The sequence below is a fragment of the Rousettus aegyptiacus genome, unplaced genomic scaffold (assembly GCF_014176215.1).
Source record: "Rousettus aegyptiacus isolate mRouAeg1 unplaced genomic scaffold, mRouAeg1.p scaffold_m13_p_15, whole genome shotgun sequence".
In the NCBI taxonomy this organism is placed as follows: domain Eukaryota; kingdom Metazoa; phylum Chordata; class Mammalia; order Chiroptera; family Pteropodidae; genus Rousettus; species Rousettus aegyptiacus.
Genome location: NW_023416290.1, coordinates 24,439,511 through 24,460,849, shown reverse-complemented (window position 1 = coordinate 24,460,849; position 21,339 = coordinate 24,439,511). Strand labels below are relative to the sequence as shown.

At 38.8% G+C, this 21,339-nt stretch overlaps 1 protein-coding gene and 1 pseudogene across 3 annotated transcripts; both read left to right on the top strand.

Moving 5' to 3' along the window:
- The first annotated feature begins 26 nt into the window (after positions 1–26).
- Positions 27–20,206, top strand: MCM4 (minichromosome maintenance complex component 4). Of its 3 annotated transcripts, none has more exons than XM_016134945.2 (17): positions 27–155; positions 307–390; positions 794–955; positions 1,291–1,454; positions 1,550–1,651; positions 1,867–1,962; positions 2,044–2,139; positions 3,073–3,211; positions 5,349–5,569; positions 7,374–7,494; positions 11,249–11,508; positions 12,190–12,555; positions 13,236–13,363; positions 14,241–14,448; positions 17,796–18,024; positions 18,531–18,664; positions 19,500–20,206. In XM_016134945.2, exons 2-17 carry the CDS (start codon positions 321–323, stop codon positions 19,590–19,592), a joined length of 2,589 nt encoding a protein of 862 aa, XP_015990431.1. In that variant the 5' UTR covers positions 27–155; positions 307–320; the 3' UTR covers positions 19,593–20,206. The 3 variants fall into 3 exon arrangements, with proteins under 3 accessions (XP_015990431.1, XP_015990430.1, XP_015990432.1); XM_016134944.2 differs by having other exon boundaries at positions 57–127; XM_016134946.2 differs by having other exon boundaries at positions 109–214.
- On the top strand, positions 11,805–11,920 carry LOC118612366 (annotated as a pseudogene).
- Positions 20,207–21,339: the final 1,133 nt, after the last annotated feature.

The window sequence follows — 21,339 nt, the reverse complement described above, 5'->3', positions numbered from 1 at the left end:
CGAGAGCGTCACTGTTATTGGTGGGGCGCCGCCAAGGGCGGTGACTACAGTGCAGCTGGCGCGAAATCTTGGTCCCTGCTGGTGCAGTCTAGGAGTGTGACCGACCTAGAGCACCTCGCAGTTTCACGTGCGTGAGAAGTAGCGGCCTTTCTCCGGTAACCTCCTGCGTCCGAAGCAGCGGCTTTTCTCCAGCAACTGCGCGCCGGCGGGGAGGGTGCGGCGGGGAGCACTGCGAGGATGTCTGTGCGGCGGGGCGTGGGAAGCCGAAAGCGGGCGCAGCACCATTTTGTCCTTTTTGTCGCGCAGGTACTCCGAGCACAATGTCGTCCCCGGCGTCTACGCCGAGCCGCCGCGGTAGCCGGCGCAGTAGGGCTATACCAGTGCAGACGCGTAAGTTCTCCCTCGAGTCCGCCCCGCCACACAACGCCACTCCCTCCAGCTTCCGTCTCCTCTTCTGGCCTTTTCCCGCCGCCGCTGAGAGACAGATCTGTGTGCAAGGCCTCGGGATGTTGTCTCCAGCCTGGGGAGGAGTAAGATGTCATGCAGACAGCGAGCTTTTGTTGTGCCCTGCCCATCCTAATGTTCAGAGACTTTCTTGTGAGAGAGAAAGAGCTGGACGCACATTTCCATTCTTGCCAGGCACTTTCTGAATTTTGGTAGTTAAACATGTCCGTACTCGTTTGTTTGGTTTGTATTTGTTCAGTAATGATTCAAACCGTCCCAAGAAAAAGACAAATCCAGGAGACCAACCATGAAAATTAATGACCATCTTTTATGTTTTGTATGTCACAAGCTCGAAGTGAGGATGCCAGGTCATCTCCATCTCAGAGACGTACGGGTGAGGATTCTGTCTCTACAGGAGAGCTGCAGCCAATGCCAACGTCGCCTGGAGCTGACCTACAGACACCTGCGGCACAGAATGCATTATTTTCCAGCCCTCCTCAGATACATTCAAGTGTGTTTCCGAACATCTAAGTTATACCATAGCTAATATACAAGTGATGGGTCAGCTTGTCAGATTTTCTAGTTAAGTGGTAGTTGGTATAACTGGGCATGAGCTAATATGTTCACCAGAAGTACAGAAATAGTACACATTAGGGCTTAGTAAACAGAGAAAGAAACTTGGTGCTTTTACTAGACTTCAGAATCTTCACCACCAGAGGTTATAATAAACATTCAGTTTGCTATTGGATTTACATGACTTAGATCAACAGGTAACATACTATAGTTTCAGGTTTGTTATGCTACCAGAAGAATTTCATTATAAACTTTCATATTTTGTTTTTATAGCTATTCCTCTTGACTTCGATGTTAGTTCACCACTGACATATGGCACTCCCAGCTCTCGAGTAGAGGGAACCCCAAGGAGTTGTGTTAGGGGCACACCTGTGAGGCAGAGGCCTGACCTAGGGTCTGCGCGGAAGGGCCTGCAGGTGGATTTGCAGTCTGAAGAGGTGAGTACACAGAACACTCTTCTGATAGCTGTATGTTAAAGACGTAAAATGGGTAACTTCCCATTAACATGGTTCTGTCATACTTTTCTATGTAGCCAGTAGCAGAAGATATAGTGGCGAGTGAGCAGTCTTCAGGCCAAAAACTTGTGATTTGGGGAACAGATGTAAATGTGACAACATGCAAAGAAAATTTTCAGGTGAGCCTTAGGTGTTCAAATTTATGTTCTTAGAACTGAAAATGCTGGAAGTGTTTATAATGTATATCTAATTGGCCATAATACTTAGGAGTAGATTTTTATATGGCTTAGAATTGTTGATATTTTTCTAGTTTTTAGTAGTGACATACTGTTTCAAATACTGTCGTGGTCATTCCTAAATGCATTAAGCTTAATATATTTCTCTCTACATCAAGAAATTTCTTCAGCGTTTTATTGACCCTCTGGCTAAAGAAGAAGAAAATGTTGGCATAGATATTACTGAACCTCTATACATGCAACGACTTGGGGAGGTAATCATATATTCTCACTTGTAAATTCAAGTTATGCATTTTAAAACAATTAGAATATAACTTGTTTCTTTTATCTTACAGATTAATGTTATTGGGGAGCCATTTTTAAATGTAAACTGTGAACACATAAAATCATTTGACAAAAATCTATACAGACAGCTCATCTGCTACCCACAGGTAAGAATCTATCTTTGACCTTGATGAATTAACAGTAAACATCTAGAGCACCTGAAGAGGCTTTAGATAGCAAAATTTCCTTGGTGATTAACAGAGGAAATTTGCTTCCAAAGCAAAAAAGAACTTTTAGAAAACCATGTTAATCTCCTTTAAGATAAGCATTTTATCCACACTTTAATATTCCTGAAATTGAGATGTATATTACCGTCAATAACATGTCATAGTTTAATGACAATGTTTGTTAATAGTATATATAAAGTAATGGCAAATCTTTACTTCTTGGGTTTGATGAAGTAAATTATCTTAAGTAGAGATACTTTATAAATGCATCATAAACTTGTGCCATCTTTAACATTATATTAAACGTACTATGGTCTTTTTCTTCAAAGCTTAAAGTCGGCTTTATTAATGATGTATCTTCTATGTTGATACTAGCTGTAAGCTTTGGAGGTAGGAGGATTTAGTTTTAAATCTTGGCATTTCTGTTTAAAAGCTATGTAACCTGTGTCAAGTTGGTTAGCTCCACAGAGGCTGTTTCCTTATCTGCAGAATGGGGAACAAGTATTAACAAATTTGAATAATTATGATTTAATCCATTTCGGTCTCATTTCATTGTGGAGAAAAGGTAAAACATGAAAGTATGCGCTTCAGATCCTTTCTGTTTCTAACTAAAAGCCTAAAATATGCCAAAACATAGTGAATTCGCTTTTATACGTATAATCACATTTAACCCTAATGAGAGCACACAGAAGATAAGATAGTTCAGTGTGCCAAAGGTGTATAAATGGCATGTGTGTGATTATTTAGGGTAATGTTTTTGGATTATGCCATGCATTTTTGCCTGTACAATTTACTAATGTAAAATGTTTTATTTACATATAACCCTAAGGTAGAAATAGAAACACAGCTTGGCGTCCTTATTCATTTTTACAGGAGGTCATTCCAACTTTTGACATGGCTGTCAATGAGATCTTCTTTGACCGTTACCCTGACTCAATCTTAGAACACCAGATTCAAGTAAGACCATTCAATGCATTGAAGACTAAGAATATGAGAAACCTGAATCCAGAAGGTAATATTTTTAATAGCAGGAAGATACCTTACATGGAAGTAAAATCTTATTTCCTCAAAGACCTTTAAAAGAATTAGTGGTGATGGATTAGAAATTGACAAAATAGCAGATTCAGTTACCCTATACTATTATGAACCAAGCATACCTTTTTTTAACTTAAGTGAAATTATATAAAAGGTTTTGTAACTATTGACAATTCTCTATCTTAAGGTGAATTTATCTAAAACTTAATGATTTTACAGTTATTAAGTAGGTACTTTCTCCACTGTAGAAAACATATGATTCCCTGCTCTGGAGTTTAAGAAAAAAAGTTGCGAAAGGGAATAAAAGAAGAGGTAGAAAAACTGAAGAACAGTGCAGGAGATGTCTCGGTCCAGGAAGAGAAGGAGAACGCTGGGCCCAAGTGGGAAGAGTTCATGGTGAAATAGAAATTGGGGTTGCAGTAAGGATTTGGAAAGCAGATGTGAAGGAATTCTCTCTATACAGCAGAAAAAAGATATAGCTAGAAGCAAGGGAGCGAAATAGCTGTGGGTGGACAATAAAGTAATGGCTGAAGCAGGGAATTGGGTTGTACTGTTTTCATGGAAGCTGGAAAGTCTAGGTTCTAATGAACTTTGAAGTCCAACTTAATCTAGATATTTTATTCCAAAGTCAATAGGGAAAGATTTGCCACTCTTGAGAAGTTCACGATAGGTCTGGTGTGCAAAGGATGTTGAGGTTCAGTTAGGAAACTTAGCAATAGCTCATATGAGCAGCAGGGTCCTAAGCTAGACAGTGGTCATAGGAGTAAAAAAAATAGGACAAACATGTTATTTATCTTGCCTGAAAATTGAAGTATGAAAGTTATTGAGAATTAATGAATACTGCTCTGGATAAATGCAAAAAGACAAGATCTCAGTAAAAGAAAGTAAGATGAGCAAGTGTTGGAATTTATTAAATAAGTGTAATTTTTATTTTTCTCTTTTGAAATTGTCTCCTGACATCTCTATGTTAGTGATTTCTGGTGGGGATACTGGATGAGGTAGAGCTGTTTAAGAGTGAGTGTTGTTGCATTTAAGTTTTCAGAGTCAAGAGTATTTTACACAAAGAATTCCAGGGTAAGATTAGAGATTACTAATTGCCAGGTACTCAACTGATTTCAACACGTTTTAGCTTTTACATTTATTTTTATAACTTATTACAAAAGTTACATTTTAAGTAAAGTATTAGTGGGGAAAAGCAAAGAAGAGTCATGGGAGGACAGGATCAGAGGAAAGGTCTCTTGAATCAGCAGTAAGTACTTAGGAGATGGGAAGATCTGCAAGGTTGGCAAAACTGGAGGGCATGTTTTGTTGAATACAAATAACAGTAACTCATTTAGAACCAGCAGTGGAATTAGTTGGGGGAAAAGCTGTCATGGAAGGCCCAAATCGTAGAAGACTATAAGCAGAGTATAAAATAGTCTATATATAGGGCCTTTCTTGTATAGATAGTGGTGATTGGCTAAGGTATATAGTGCTTCTCTGTCAGGTACTATTCTTAATAGACTTGATGTATGCTTACTCTTAATTCTCAGCAACTCTGAGGTATGTACTGTCATTACTCCTATTCTATAGATGAGGTGGAGAGGCTAAGGTTACCCCCAAGGTCACACAGGTACTTAATCCAGGCTATGTGGCTCTAGAGCCCATGCTTTTCATATACAATGAGATAGCAGGACTTGTGTATGGCACAGTGAGTTAGATGGAAGGTCATAGCACAAAATGGGCAAAAGCATAGAGTTTTTAATCCAAAACAAGAAAGTGGAGCCAGACAGAAGGCAGATAAAAAAGATGATGGTGGGATGCCTGTTGGTCAGGGAGCCCTGAGGAAGAAACAGTCAGAGGTCCACTGGGGTTGAGAGGAAGACAGACTAGACACATAAAGGGCATTGTTGGCCAGACCTGAACTAGTACCCAACGAGATGTGCCCTAATCACAGCACCTACCTGTGACCCCAGCCATCCCCAGGTACTTCTGGTCCTCCAGGTAAGGTCTTTCCGGGCTTGATAGCAGACCCAGACCTGCCCTGGCAGGAATCCAGCTCTGGGAGATGCCACATCTGGCTGGGCTGTGGACAGTAGCTAACAGACAAGCCGACCTCTCTCTCCCCCTTGCAGACATTGATCAACTCATTACCATTAGTGGCATGGTAATCAGGACATCCCAGCTGATTCCAGAGATGCAGGAGGCCTTCTTCCAGTGCCAGGTGTGCGCCTACACAGCACGGGTAGAGATGGACCGCGGCCGCATTGCTGAACCCTGCGTGTGCGAGCGCTGCCACACCACCCACAGCATGGCACTGATCCACAACCGCTCTGTGTTCTCTGACAAGCAGATGGTGTGTGACCTTCCTGGGTGTCCTGGGTGGCATTCCCTTTGGCATGTTTTACCTTTATTCTCCCTGTATCTGGATCCTCAAAAAGCCATGTATAACTTGTCCACTTGTGAGGCCCTAAAACGTTGCTTTCTAAATGGCATTCAACTACTTTGTCCCTTCTCTGATAGTGTAGCTTTTGTTAGAGGGTTGGGGACTGGGTACTTGGAGCACTCTTAAACCTGCGGCTTTGGTATGGCAGATCAAATTAGACTCTTTGATTTATTAAATTTAACATGAGGTGTTTCTATGGGAAATATTTAAGATTGTAATTTTTTTTTAGTATGTCAGATAAGAGTATATAAAATATTTAACATCAGTAAAAATTATTTGGTTAAATCCTGCCATTTTGCAACTGTTTCACTGGTAAAGAATGAGTTGAGAAATTTTTCTAAAGTTTTTCTCACAAATATTGCATAGGTAGTTTGATTTTTTTATCAGTATTAGATGATTTTTTATCTCTTTAATTATGAAATTTTTAAGTTGAAGTTATTAAAGCAACTAGTAGGGAAAGGCAGAAAAATCATTTACTGTAATTGTAATGGTGTAAAAGTATGCATAAGGACTCCTTGTTAAAATGTTTTAACAACTTTTTTAGTGTTGAGAGAGAATGTTCAAACTTCTATAAAAGATCATATCCGTAATTTATTGGGGGTCAATAAGAGAAACTCTAGCAAATGTGAATGTGTAACTTTATTACAAACCAAATAATTGAAAATAAAATTAAGATGTAAATTTTCATCTAATACTGATATAAATTATTGGAACAGATGTACCTCAGCATGGTGTTAAGAGGTGGAAATACAAAGATGGAACCCCTCCTCCCAAGGAACTTGCAGTATAGTATTCTTTGAATGCTTCAGAGACTCCCAAACTGACTTAGAATAAAACCTAATATCTTAGAGTAATCTCCAAGCCCACTGTGTCCCATCATCACCCACAACACACCTTTTTATACCCATGGACCTTGCTGACATTGTTTCAACTATTTCTTTATTCAAGGATCATCAAGCAAGCTCAAGATTGATGCAGGATCTTTACTCTTGCTGTTCTTTTCATTGAGAACACATGCTTCCTCCCTGACATCCTTGGACCTTGACTTTGAGGTCACCTAATTTGAGAATGGCTTCCCTAACCTTGCTTTATGAAAAGCATCTCCTCTATTCCCACTGTCTGTGCTCTTTACTCTTGTCTGTTGCATTTGTTACTGTCAGATCTGATACATTCTTGTGTTTGTGTATTATCTGTTCCCGCCTCCACTCTGAGGGAAGAGACTTTGTTCATTGCAGTCTCCAACATCTAGAACAGTGCTCAGTACGGGTTTGTAGATGAATGGATATAATTAGATAAACAGGCAAGTATTTGTGAGGTGCATGCAATAACTAGGAAAGATGCACAGAAGTCCTTAACCATAAACCTGAAAAGTATGTGCCTTTCACCTAGGAAATTACTAGTAAACTTCTCAAAAAAATAATTTTTAGACAAACAGTTAAGCTAAAAGATAGCCACTACAGCTTTAAAATGGCAGGGAAAAAAAATAGTGACCTAAATCACCTCCTGTCTCCCTCAGGGGAATGTTTAAATAAATAACCTCACAAAAAGCATGCTCATGTCATATTTTTTAAAAAGTATTAATTGGAGATAAGAAGAATGTTTTAAAAAAGATGCTGGGCATCAAAAATATTTCTAAGTGATACAAAGACTTGCAGTTTTTTCCCATTATGCTTTCTTCATTTCTTGAGTTCTCTGTTTTTCACTGTTCTTTCAGATCAAACTTCAAGAATCTCCTGAAGATATGCCTGCAGGTCAGACACCTCACACTGTCATCCTTTTTGCTCACAATGATCTTGTTGACAAGGTTCAACCTGGGGACAGAGTAAATGTTACTGGTAAGGATGTAGGTTTTGTTAATGCAATAAGTTTTATCTTTTAACAGCACTTTTCAGTCCTTTGGCTTGGTCATGAATTTATTGGCATTGGGCTTGGTCCTTCCTTCAGCTGTCATTGAGGTCTTTAGAAGGTGGAGCATACTGCTTTAATCACCTTGTTTTTAACCTAGCAGGACAGAATGTTACAATGCATTGTCCTTGCGAGTCCCTTCTTGCTATGTCAGTATCCCGAAGCTATGTGTGTGTCTTGACTTCATAGTGTTGGTACCTTGAGAAAACAGCTTTGGACAATGCTGATACTGGCAAGATTTGAGCTCTGCAAGCAGCTCCAGGAAGTCATGCTTACCAACTCTGGAATTTTAAAGAACTTTCTACTTATTCCCTAAATGCACAGCTAAGGCTTAAAATTTATTATAAGAAAGAAGAGATCAGAGCACCTTGCTTCCATGCCAGGAGTTACATTGTAGTGTTTTTAGAGATGAGGAAGCTGAAATTCAGAGAAGTACAGGTCATTGTAGCTGAGATTCTACAGTAATTTCTGGGACTTGGACTCATCTTCTATTACTGCCAAGAGAGTGCTCCTTCCACATGAATATGCCAGTGTTTCTTTCAACACTTCATAGCAGTACGGGTACTTGGTTTCGTCGGGGTGGGGATGGTTGTTTGTGGCAGACATAAAATATTTTTTTATTTTTCGATTATGGTTGGCATACAATATATTAGTTTCAGGTGTACAGCCTAGTTATTAGCTTTATAACTCACAAAGTGATCACCCCAGTAAATCTAGTACTCCTCTTCCCCCTTACATATTTATTACAACATCATTGACTATGTTCCTTATGCTATATTTTACATCTCAATGACTATTTTGTAACTACCCATTTGTACTTCTTAATCCCCTTGCCCTTTTTCACCAATTTCCCCCCAGCCTTCTTTGCCATCTGGTGACTCAAAACATTCTCTATATCTATGAGTTTGTTTTCGTTTTTGTTGTCGTTGTTATTGCTTATTTTGTTCTCTAGATTCCACATGAACATGAAATCATATGGCATTTCTCTATCTGACTTACTCCATTCAGCACGATACTTCTAAGTCCATCATGCAATATCTTTCTTTCCCTTCACTTTAAGTCAGTGTGTATATTTTAATCTGAAGTAAGCAGCATATATGAGGATCTTGGTTTTTTATCATTCAGCCATCCCGTCTTTTGATTGTAACACTTAATTCTTTTTCTTTTAAAGTACTTGTTGATAGATATATAGTTATTGCCATTCTTTATTCATATTTTTGATACATGTTTTTTCTTCTTAAGTCCCTCCAACATTTCCCGTAACACTGGCTTGATGGTGATGAATTCCTTTAACTTTTTCTTGTCTAGGAAGCTCTTTATCTGTTCTTCAACTCTAAATGACAGCTTTGCTGGGTAAAGTAATCTTGGTTGTAGATCCTTGCTTTACATTGCTTTGAATATTTTGTACCAAGCCCTTCTGTCCTGCAAAGTTTATTTTGAGAAATCAACTGCCAGTCTTATAGGTGCTCCCTTGTAGGTAACTAACTGGCTTTCTCTTGCTGCTTTTAAGATTCTCTTTGTATTTTACCTTTGGCAGTTTAATTATGATGTCTTAGTGTAGGCCTCTTTGGGTTCATCTTTTTTTGGTACTCTGAACTTCCTGGGATTGTATGTCTGTTTCCTTCACAGGTTAGGGAAGTTTTCGCTCCATATTTCTTCAAATGGGTTTTTAACTTCTGGTGCTCTTTCTCTTCTCCTTCTGGTGCCCCTATGATGGTGAATGTTGGTATGTTTGATGTTCCATAAGCCCCTTAAATTATCTTCATTTATTTTGGATTCTTTTTTTCTTGTTGCTTTTCTGATCAGTGCGTGCTCCACTATCCCGTCCTCTATACTGGTAATTTCATTCTCCTCTTCATCCAATCTTTTGATTCCCTCTAATGTATTCTTCATCTCAGATATTGTATTCTTAATTTCTGACTGGTTCCCTTTTATGTTTTCCATCTCCATTTTTATATTTTCTATTTCTTTATTAAAGTTCTCACTGATTTCATCTACTCTTCTCCTAAATTCATTGAGCATCCTTATAACCAGTGTTTTGAACTCTGCATCTGTAAATTGCTTGCCTCCACTTTGTTTAGATCTTTTTCTGGATCTCTGTTCTGTTCTTTCATGGGGGGCATGCTTCTTTGTCTCCCCATTTTGGCTGCCTTTCTGTGTCTGTTTCTATGTACTAGGTGTAAAGCTCCTTAGTCTCCCAGTCTCAGTAGCATGGCTTTGTGTAGTAGGTGTCCTGTGGGGCCCAGTGGCCCAGTCCTTAGAGAGGTCCAGCTGCAAGCCAAGTTTAGCCCAAGCCTGTACCCCTGCAGGGCCACCTGGTAAGAGTTGGCAAGCAATCCACAGACAACTGCCATCATACTGTGCTCATAGTTGCCTGAACTTACAGTTGCCTCAAGAGGCCACACCAGAAACCGAGACCAGCTGCCACAAGTGCAGGGCTTGGAGCTGCTCAGCGAGGGGCACAGGGCACTCAGAGGATACCACTAAATACTTGAGTAAGGCCACAAGTTGGGAGGGGCGGAGTTTTAAGGAATCCCCTGGGCAGAGTGACCAGTTATCCAGTTTCATGACATTTCAGCTATGGTAGCGCCTGTGTCTGTACACGGGTAGGTCTCAACAAAAGAACAACGGATACTGCTAGCACTTCTGCCCAGGAGAAAGCCTCCACTCCAGCCCTCACCCCACAGTGTACCCCTCAAAAAACAATAGGAAACTGAATTGTCCTGGTATTCAAGGGTTCTAGTTTGAAATTCAAAAAAGATTAAACATCAGACATCAGTTTGAGAAATTCTTGTTCTTGGAGAATGAATGAGTTGGTATGTTCAAAGGGTTACTTATTTACCTCCTCTTAATGTTCTTAAAGTATATTCTTTAGGAAATAGGGTATAGGGTGGGGCTCAATCATTCACCTAGAAATACCTCCTATGACAAACAAAATACAGTCATTTTTCCTTTACCATATCTTCAGTCAGTAGATTGTCTTATTGTCTGAAATAATTTGTGAATGATTTTTAAAAGATTTGAGCTTTAAAAAAAAATGCCTGCAGCACCTGGTATTCCTAGGTGGTTTCCCATTTAAGTACTAACCAGATCCAACTCTGCTTAGCTTCTGAGATTAGACAAGATTGGACATATTCATGGTGGCATGGCCATAGACAAAAAACTTGAGCTTTTAGGATTTCCTTTCCAAGTTTTTGGTACAAGATTTTAGTAGTATTTTGTTCCAGTAAAATAATTACTAAGCACATTCTGTATACTCAGCTTAAGGGAAAAGAAATTATTTCAAAATACTATTCATTGAACCAGGTATACTATCCGTGAGCCAAGCGTTGTGCTAGAAGCAAAATAATTTCATTTAAACCTCAGAATGATTGTGTGCAATGTGTTTATGCTCATATAGGTGCCCAAGGTCACAGAGCTAACCAGTGGTCACAGATGAGCACAATTTTAGGTCTGCCTTTTTCAGAAACCTGTGTTTATTCCAACTCGATCCTATCCCCTTTAGCAGAGAACTTTATGCTGTAAGCCTGAGTCCTCGACTCTGGGACATCCATGAAGGCCATGTGCTTGGAGCTCATCCCCTCCAGTGCCAGCTGTCAGTTCTCAGTGCTGCCTTGTTGTCTGTGCTGGTTTACTGAGCCTTTTAGTAGAAGGTAAAAGTATGTTTTATGGTTGTGCCTTCAGGCATTTATCGAGCTGTACCTATTCGAGTCAATCCAAGAGTAAGTAATGTCAAGTCTGTCTACAAAACCCACATTGATGTCATTCATTATCGAAAAACTGATGCAAAACGTCTTCATGGCCTTGATGAAGAAGCAGAACAGAAACTTTTTTCTGAGAAGCATGTGGAATTGCTTAAGGAACTTTCCAGAAAACCAGACATTTATGAGAGACTTGCATCAGCCTTGGCTCCAAGCATTTATGAACACGAAGATATAAAGAAGGTAAAAATGGATTTTTAATTTATAATGGGAATCTATAGGTTTTTTTATGAGGTCATAGTGTTTGACCCCATAAAGGTAGTAACTGCTGCCTGTTTGGCAGAGCGTGGCACTTGTAACCTGACTTGGTTATCGAAGGAAAAGAATCACAGCATCATTGTCCATTTCTTTACCTCTACGCCAACCTTACATGTTTGTAAACATAAGATTAGGACGTGGTTACATAATGTAGTGGTTAGCATGTCTGCTTTACACACAGAAGGTCCTGGGTTCGCGCCCCAGTAGAGTCATGATTCATGGTCTACGGCCATGCCACCCTGAACAAGCCCGATGTCTGATCTCGGAAGCTAAGCAGGGTCGGGCCTGGTTAGTACTTGGATGGGAGACCACCTAGGAAGACCAGGTGCTGTAGGCATAAATAATAATAAGTAATAAGAATAATAATCATAAAAAATAAACATAAGAATAGCCACACAGGGTTGGAATAGGGATTTACATGGCCACTATTCTGGCATGATAGTGTATGCTTCCTTATAAACTGGTTAGGGATAACTTAAAGCACTATCATATACACTTTTATATCTTTACTTAAATTTCTGAATTGTAATTTATAAAATACCTCTAACATTTAAACTATAAGTTACTCTACAGTAAATGAATGTTTGGACATGTTTGTTTGTTTAGGGAATCTTGCTTCAACTCTTCGGCGGAACAAGAAAGGATTTTAGTCACACAGGAAGGGGCAAATTTCGTGCTGAGATCAACATTCTGCTGTGTGGTGATCCTGGGACCAGCAAGTCCCAGCTGCTGCAGTATGTGTACAATCTGGTCCCCAGGGGCCAGTACACATCCGGGAAGGGCTCCAGTGCCGTCGGCCTCACTGCATATGTAATGAAAGACCCTGAAACGAGGCAACTTGTCCTACAGACTGGTGCCCTTGTCCTCAGTGACAATGGTATCTGCTGTATTGATGAGTTTGACAAGATGAATGAAAGTACAAGATCAGTACTGCATGAAGTCATGGAGCAGCAGACTCTTTCTATTGCAAAGGTGAGTCACATTCTTCATCTATAAACATGGTCATGTTTAAAATGTGTGGAGATTTGAAATAAAGCATCTGTGGAACTATGCAGTGACTTTGGTTCTAAACTTTGGGAAACTGGTAAATACTTTTCCTATTAGATTTCAGCTAAATCTGAGTATTTTCTACAGCAGGGAAAACCCCCAAGCCATGGACCAGTACCGGTCCATGGCCTATTAGGAACTGGGGGTCACCGCAGGAGGGAAGCAGCTTGCAAGGGAGCGAAGTTTCATCTGTGTTTGTGGCTGCTCCCCAGCATTAGCTTTACTGACTCAGCTCCACCTCAGATCATCATGCATTAGATTCTTATAGGAGCACAGGTTCCTGGTGGAAAAAGGTTGGAGACCACTGTTCTACAGGATCCTCTTCATCTTTTTTGCTATGCTAACCCACTAATGTGTGGTTTTCACAGAACTTGAATTTGTCCTAAATCTTATGCAAGAAGTTTAGTCTCTTAAAAAGACACGAATATACATTTATCTAAAATTCAGTCCTTGACTTGAATCCAAGGACAGGGTATTGTCCCAGGTGGTGATATGGCTCTTGGTGACATTGGAGACATGTCAGAGGCCATACTAAATGACTATGAGTCACATAGTTCCTGCCAGCATCAGGGCGAGGCTTCTAACTGCACTGTTTTCTTTGGTAGGCTGGGATTATTTGTCAACTCAATGCACGCACCTCTATCTTGGCAGCAGCGAATCCTATCGAGTCTCAATGGAATCCTAAAAAAACAACTATTGAAAATATCCAGCTGCCTCACACATTATTATCAAGGTATGAAAACATATTTTTGTAAAAGAGACATTCTTACTTTGCTCATTTGTAGAATTATCAGAGTGAGATTAAGAAAAGGAAATACTAATATTCAGCAACTGTTAACATCAAATTCTTCACTCTAACACAAAATTTTTCAAAATTGGTTGGTTGGGTTTTTTTTGGCAAGGACTATGTTTCTTTGCTCAGCTATAGGTAGCACCTTAACATACATTTTGTTTTCTTTTTGTTTCTTTGTCTTTTTGTTTTCGAAACAATTAGAACATTTCACCTTGACATTTTTTTCCGAAGCATGTCCCTCAGTACTTGTATCTCAGTCTTACAGCCACTATTGAGAATCAATCACTATCCTCTGTTCTATAGAGAATATCTTCACATGGTAGATAAGGTTCTGAAAAATTAAATTTGTTAAAGTGGAATCATATAATTCACAGTTTATAGACCTCCTCCAAATATTGATGTAGTTCATAAAATTATTTTTGATTTTGATTATTTTTTAATAAAATCTCCCCTTGCCCGAAAAAACAAAAACAAAACAAAACAAAAAACAGTTGAATGTATTTTTATTCTTTCATGTCTTCAAAATTATAGTAACATTTCCTTTGGGGGAGTCTTAATTCTTTGATTCAGCTGTTTGGTAACCAGCCATTTTCTGGGCAGACCTAAGGGCCAGGAAAGCGCTCATCCGCTGGGGACAGGGTGGAGTGAATTGAATTGATCCGAAGGCTTTGTAGGCAATCTGGATGGAAGATGCTTATTCTCCCTCAGCAGCCCTGACTAAACATGTGCCTAGGTGGCCCAAGAGCAATTTCTAAATCGTTTGTAGGTATGTTAGTGTCTCAATTAGGAAAACAGTGTTTTTACAATATTTTCTCAGGTTTGATTTGATCTTCCTCATGCTGGACCCTCAGGACGAAGCCTATGACAGGCGTCTGGCTCACCACCTCGTCGCTCTGTACTACCAGAGTGAGGAGCAAGTGGAGGAGGAGTTCATGGACATGGCAGTGCTAAAGGACTACATTGCTTATGCACACAGCACGGTCATGCCCCGGCTGAGCCAAGAAGCTAGCCAAGCTCTCATTGAGGTAACACATGCTCATGTTTAAAACCTGAAAAACTGTTTTGCTGAACTTTTAGCCAAAAGCCTTAATGTAACTAGCCAATCATTCCCTTAAAACAGTCCTTATTTTAAGAAGAACATTCTGTTTTCTATAACTACTTTTTCCTCCTCTTGCAAAATTGACTTTTCCAAATGTGAAAAGGGGGAAAGGGTTCATTTCTATAGGTTGTACATTTTATATTTCTTTTTTTCTAATTCATTTATTTTAATTAGTTTGAAGTATGCAGTACATTGGTTAGACTTCTATATGGTTAGTAAAAAAAAAAAAATCCCCCCAATTGCTCCTTCCCTCCCCTGACCATCTAGCCAGCATATTAATGCTAGCTACATTCCCTATGCCGTGTTCCTCATCCCTGTGATCATCCATCAACTAATTGGTACCTTTTTAACCCTTCAGCCCATTCTCCCAACCCCCCAAACCCCTCCTCCCCTCTGTCATTCACCAAATTGTCCACTATTTGTGTCTGTTTTGATTAGTTTGTTCTTTTTATTCCTTAGATTCCGCATGTAAGTGAAATCATATAGTGTTTATTTTCTCTGTCTGACTTAAATACCTTCTAGGTCCATCAAAGCAGTATCTTTTCCAGCCCCTTCAGTCTGTGTGTATCTTTTAATCTGAAGTGGGTTTCTTATAGGCAACATGTTAGGGGTCTTGTTTTCCTATCCATTCATCCACTCTATCTTTTAGTTGGAGTACTTAGTTCTTTTCCATTTGAGGTACTTATTGATAGGAATGTAGTTGTTACTATTCTTTATTCCTGTTTTTGATACATGTTTTTTCTTTTTAAGGAAGTCCCTCCAACATTTTCTGTAATACTGGCTTGATGGTGATAAATTCCTTCAGCTTATTTTTGTCTGGGAAGTTCTTTACCTGTCCTTCAACTGTAAATGATAGCTTTGCTGGATAAAGTATTCTTTGTTGTAAATCCTGGGTTTTCATCATGTTGAATATTTTCTGCCAAGCCCTTCTGTCCTGCATAGTTTTTTTGAGAAATCAGCTGCCAGCCCTATGGTGTTCCCATGTAGGTAACTATCTGCTTTTCTCTTGCTGCTTTTAATCTTCTTTCTTTGTATTTAACCTTTAGCATTTTAATTATGATGTGTCTTGGTGTGGGCCTCTTTGGATCCCTGGTTTTTGGGATTCTCTGAGTTCTTGGGGTTTTGCGTCCATTTCCTTCATGAGGTTAGGGAAGTTTTCCATCATTATTTCTTCAAACAGCTGGTCAACATCTTGTTTTCCTTTAGGTATGCCGACCAGACGAATATTTTGACCCTATATAATGTCCCATGTTCTTCTTAAATTATTTTTATAGTCTTGCCATCTTTTTTCTTACCATTCTGATTGTGTATCCTTAGCTTTCCCATCTTCTATATAGATCATTTGATCCTCTTCTTTATTCACTTTGTTCCATTTAATATACTTCTCATCTCAGATAATGTGTTCTTCAGACTGGTTCCCTTTTATAATTTCATTTCCATTTTTATGTTTTTCAGCTCTTTTTGAAGTTCTCACTGAAATTATTTACTCTTCCCAAAATTTTATTGAGCATCTTTATAACCAATGTTTTGAACTCCACATCTGTTAGATTGCTTGACTCCATTATATCTGAATCTCCGTTCTGTTCTCTCATATGGCTTCTGCTTTGTCTTCCCATTTTTGCTGCCTTTCCTTGTCTGTTTCTGTGTACTAAGCAAAGTCTCCCGGTCTTATTAGTTTGGATTTGTAAAGTAGGTGTCCAGTGGCACAGTCCTGAGAGGGATTCATCTGCAGGCCAAATTTAGCCCAAGCCTCTGCCCCTCTGGGAACACCTGTTAGATTCAGCAAGCAATCCACAGATGCTGTGCTCATAGTTGCCTCAAGAGGCCACACCAGAAACTGAGGCCACCTGCCTCCAGTGTGAGTCTAGGCGCTACTCAGTAAGGAGTACCTGGCACGCTGAGGATATACCTGGATGTGGCTTGTGTGGGGCCACGAGCTGGGGGAGGCAGGTTTTCGAGGAATCTTCGGGCAGAGCAACCTCTGCTATCCAGTTTGATGGCATCTTAGTTACGGTGTCCCTGTGTCTGCGCACTGGGAGGAAGGAGGGCTCAACAGGGAACAATGGATACCGCCGGCACTTCTGTACAGGGCGAGTCTCCCTGTAAGTCCCTGGTGCCCCCTGCGTGCAGCTGAATCAACACTGGTGCTCAGAGCCAGCAGATCCGTCACCATGAGAATCCCCTCGGAGACGTGGCCCCTTTAAGAGGAGTCTGCTGCTACTGCTGCCTCTGTCCCACTCAGCAGCTCAAGACTAGGCAGCGTCACATCCTTGCCCTGTCCCACCTTCTGCCATTGCAGGGTGATTTCTTGGATTTCTCCTTAGTTGTATGGCTTGTTCATCTAGATCCCAGGTGATTTTTCCTTGCTGCTTGCTCCTTGTTTCTGTCACAATTCTGATTTGGTTGCCAGAGGGGTGAACGGAGCCTCTATTGTCTACGCCATTTGTTCCCTACCCCTACACTTTTTATATTTAAATACTTATAAGCATAGTGAATCTAAGATCAGACTATAGGAGCTGAAATACAGGTGATGCTACTTGGTAACTCTGTAACTCTGGACAAGTCATCCAGTTTCTCTGAGCTTCCATTTGCTTGTTACTAAAAAATAAAATACATTATAAGTATTTTATATTCACTTTTTCAGTACCCTTTTACATGGACAGCAGTGCATGATGACATATGCTAGGTTATGTAAACCTTGTGTTAGGAAGGTTTCCTGGTGTTTTGATAGGCTTTACATCCTAATGAAGCTCCCAAGAATGCTCTCAAATGAAAGTTACAGATGATCTGTAATTTTCCATTTGTATCATTCTTGAGGATGCTCAGAAAGAAGTAAAACTGTATCACCTACTTATAAGTTTGATATAGTTTACCTACTCCTTTGGGTGCCTTGTTAAATGGATGGATCTTCAGCAAGTATATAAACTAGAGTCAGTGCCTGAGGACTTTTTGCAGACAGACTCCCTGATTAGAGGCCTCTGCTCTAATTGCAGCATACCCCTTACCCCAACATACCATGTCCTCTGAGTGTCGGGCCTCACGCAGCTTCACTGCCCATTCCCATTCTCCATTCTTCAAAGCTGCATCAGATACCACCTTGATGAGTGTGAGGCACAAAACTTGATCTCACTTTTAATTCCCCGTAGAACCTGTACATGGTACAGGCAGCCAGGCAGGAGTTCCGCTTATGTAATGGAATCCTAAATGTTCAACCACAGAACTAAGGTTATGATAGTTACCAAAGAATTTTGGGTTTTTTCCTGTTTACACTAGGCTTATGTAGACATGAGGAAGATTGGTAGTAGCCGAGGAATGGTTTCCGCATACCCGCGACAGCTGGAATCTTTGATTCGCTTAGCAGAAGCCCATGCTAAAGTACGATTTTCAAACAAAGTTGAAGCAGTTGATGTCGAAGAGGCAAAACGCCTGCATCGAGAGGCTCTAAAGCAGTCTGCCACTGACCCCAGGACAGGCATTGTGGACATATCTATTCTTACTACAGGTTTGTTATTTGTGTTAAACATAAGAACACATGAAAATTATTTAATATATAACTAATTAATATTTCACATTTAAGCTAATTATTCGGTCATTTAAAGCAGAGCTATAAACCTTTTTTGGATCAGAGCCCTTTTGAGATTCTGGTAAAAGTTGTGAGAAAAATACATGCTAACTTCTGAGAAAAATATACACTAGTATACACACAGCGTTGCATCTAATTTCAAAGAGATTCTATTTCTTCTCTCTAGGTACCCATGTTATCCCATTTTAAAGAATTAATTCATTTCTTACTGAGCAGTGAGTGACTCTGCAAAGTAGATTATGTGTACTATGTTTCACTAGAAAGTAGCAGCTATTGGCTTATAGAAAATTGGAAACAGCAGCAAATTGAGAGCTCATGATTTTGAATGTATTTTAGCATTTAGCTGCTGTCCCCTAACCTTGATGGAAATATGAAACATTTCACTTCTTGTAGCAGAAATATTTTTATTAATTTCTTTAAATCAGGAATGAGTGCCACCTCTCGTAAACGGAAAGAAGAGTTAGCTGAAGCGTTGAAAAAACTGATTTTATCTAAAGGCAAAACACCAGCTCTAAAATACCAGCAACTTTTTGAAGATATTCGAGGACAATCTGACATAGTAAGTGTTTACATGTATTTTTTGTCTGATAGTTTTTTTCTTTAATACTTCTAAGTTTTTTTTCTTAGTTTTCCCTTTATTGTTTAAGTAATAAGTGTAGGTAACAAAGAAAGTAAGATCACCCATAAATCTATCATCAAGAAATAATCACTAATAAAATTTTGTTATATTCCTTTTGTGGGTTTTCTATGTGTATTTATACACACATGATCTTTAAAAATTGGAAATAGTCAATTATATTTATACTGTTTTGCAACTTGCTGCTTTTCTTTTCAATTAACGGTTAAATTAATACTATTACAATATCTGATGGTAAATAGACTTCATGACATTCATAAAAGTTGGGTAACATTCTACTGCATCCATATTCCATCACTACTTAACCAGTTGGACATATAGGATGTTTACAGTTTTTTCTATTATAGTGTTACAAATACACATCTTAATTTAGTAATATCACATTTATTTGTTATGTTTTGGGGATGAAATATTCAGGTGCCCTTTTGTGAATAAGTTGAGTTGTTCAGTGAAAAGAACTCTGATGGCCAAACCATCCTTTTGCCTGTCATAGTGCCCCTTCACTTGTGTATTGCACAGCAAGGGCAAAGTTGAATAGTTGTGACAGACGCCAAGCCTATAGTGTTTATCATCTGGCCCTTTACAGGAAAAGTTTGCCACTCCTAAGTTAGACCATAAAAAATGTATATACAACCACCAAAACTGGAAGAGAATGATGATTTCAGATTCTTTAACACTGAAATCATTGTATCTCTTAACTGGTAAGGGAATGCTTGACATGTAAAATATTTGTTTTCCTCCTCTTCCCCTCTCAAAGGCAATTACCAAAGATATGTTTGAAGAAGCATTGCGTGCCTTGGCTGATGATGACTTCTTGACAGTAACTGGAAAAACTGTTCGTTTGCTCTAAAGTTCTTGAGAGCCGTGCTGTATTCTGTTTGACTGCACTTGCTTTCTTCATATATGTGTGGCATATGGGCCACTGAGCCACCACCGTTGCCACTACTGGAAATAGGTTCTTAAAGTTATTATTTGGTTTGATAAGACTTTTCTAATGTTGGTTCGATTTTTATAGTGAAGTGTGTTTCAGTTTTTGAAACATTTTAAGTAAAAATGCTATGCCAACTTACCAATACACAGCAGATATTTTCTTGAAGCACCTTTTCTTTAGCACCAGGACTTCAATCTGTGTTTATATGCAGATGGCACATATCAGTCGTTTTTGAAGATGGAAGTCTGGGCTGTGCTTTTTGTGCTAGACATTCTAATAGCAATCATATGCTTGAGGTTTTGTAACCTGAGGTAAGACTTAGCTAGGGCATACTATTCAGAGTGAGGTAATGAAAGACCAGAGCCTTTCTCCCTGTTAAAACTCTCAAGTGTAATTACTTCTAAAGGCTTGTTTTCATGGCTACTATAAGATCAAAAATAGGTGGTTGGAAAGGGTTAGGTTCTAGATTAACTTTTTATCACTTTATCCATAATATGTAAAACTTTTTCCTAAATAAATAATACACTAAGTAATACTTGTTTTTCTGGCATTTTTAATTAAGATAAAAGCTTTAATACTATATTAATGGAAATTCTTGGTGGTAAGTACTTGAAATCAAAGAAACAATAGTATAAAGAATTTCATTTTATTCAAAAATTATTTCAGTCCCAGCAGTCATAATCTTATAAAACCGTCATAATCTGATATCTTGTATGAAAATACTACAATAATCCCTGAAACATTAACTTAGAGTCAACATTTACTGATAAAGTATCCATAGAAAATTATATCTAATTGAATGTTTAAATAGCATTAAAACTTCTTTATTGTATTAAATTGGGGTGACAACAGTTAATAAAACTATGTAGGTTTTAAGTGTATAATAATATATATTGCAATGCGTGTTTACTACCCAAAGTTAAATTTCTTTCCATCACTATATATTTAACCCCCTTTACCCTTATCTACCTCTTCCCCTCCCCTCTTCTTTCCGGTAATCACTAAAATATTATCTCTGTCTATGAGGTTTTGTTTGGCTTTTTTGTTTATTGCTTTCAATTTTTTTATCCCCTATATAAGTGAAATCATATGGTTCTTGAGTTTTTCCATCTGACTTATTTTGCTTGCCATGATATTAAGATCATCCACGTTGTCGCAAATGGCACTATTTCATTTTATGGCTGAGAAGTATTGTATATATGTAACACATCTTTATCCAATCATCTATCAAAGAAATACTTTTGTTGTTTCCATGACTTGGCCAACTTGAAGAATGCTGCAATGAACTTAGTGGTACATATAACTTTACAAATGAATGTTTTCAAATTTTTCAGGTAGATGAGGGATTGCTGGGTCATATGATAATTCTTCATTTTTTTTTTTTTATCATCATAGTGACATTGTTTAACAAAATCTGGTAAGTTTCAAGTGTACAGTTCAACAGTAAGTTGTACATATTTTGTATTGAATATTCACCACCCATGGTTAGGTTTCTTTCTGTCACCATGTATTTGACCCCTTTTACTCCATCAACCTCCCTTCCCCTACCCCCTCTAGTAACCACTAATCTATTGTCCATATCTATGAGTGTCTGTTTGTTTGTCATATTTGTTGCTTTAGGTTCATATCTCACATATAAGCAATATGTGGTTTTCAACTTTTTCTG

What these genes read in the sequence shown, in the direction of transcription:
- MCM4 (XM_016134945.2), top strand. Translation starts at nt 321, where the DNA reads ATGTCGTCCCCGGCGTCTACGCCGAGCCGCCGCGGTAGCCGGCGCAGT. An exon ending in GGCTATACCAGTGCAGACGC is followed by an intron (nt 391 to 793) that starts GTAAGTTCTCCC and finishes GTATGTCACAAG; the next exon opens with CTCGAAGTGAGGATGCCAGG. An exon ending in CCTCACACATTATTATCAAG is followed by an intron (nt 13,364 to 14,240) that starts GTATGAAAACAT and finishes ATATTTTCTCAG; the next exon opens with GTTTGATTTGATCTTCCTCA.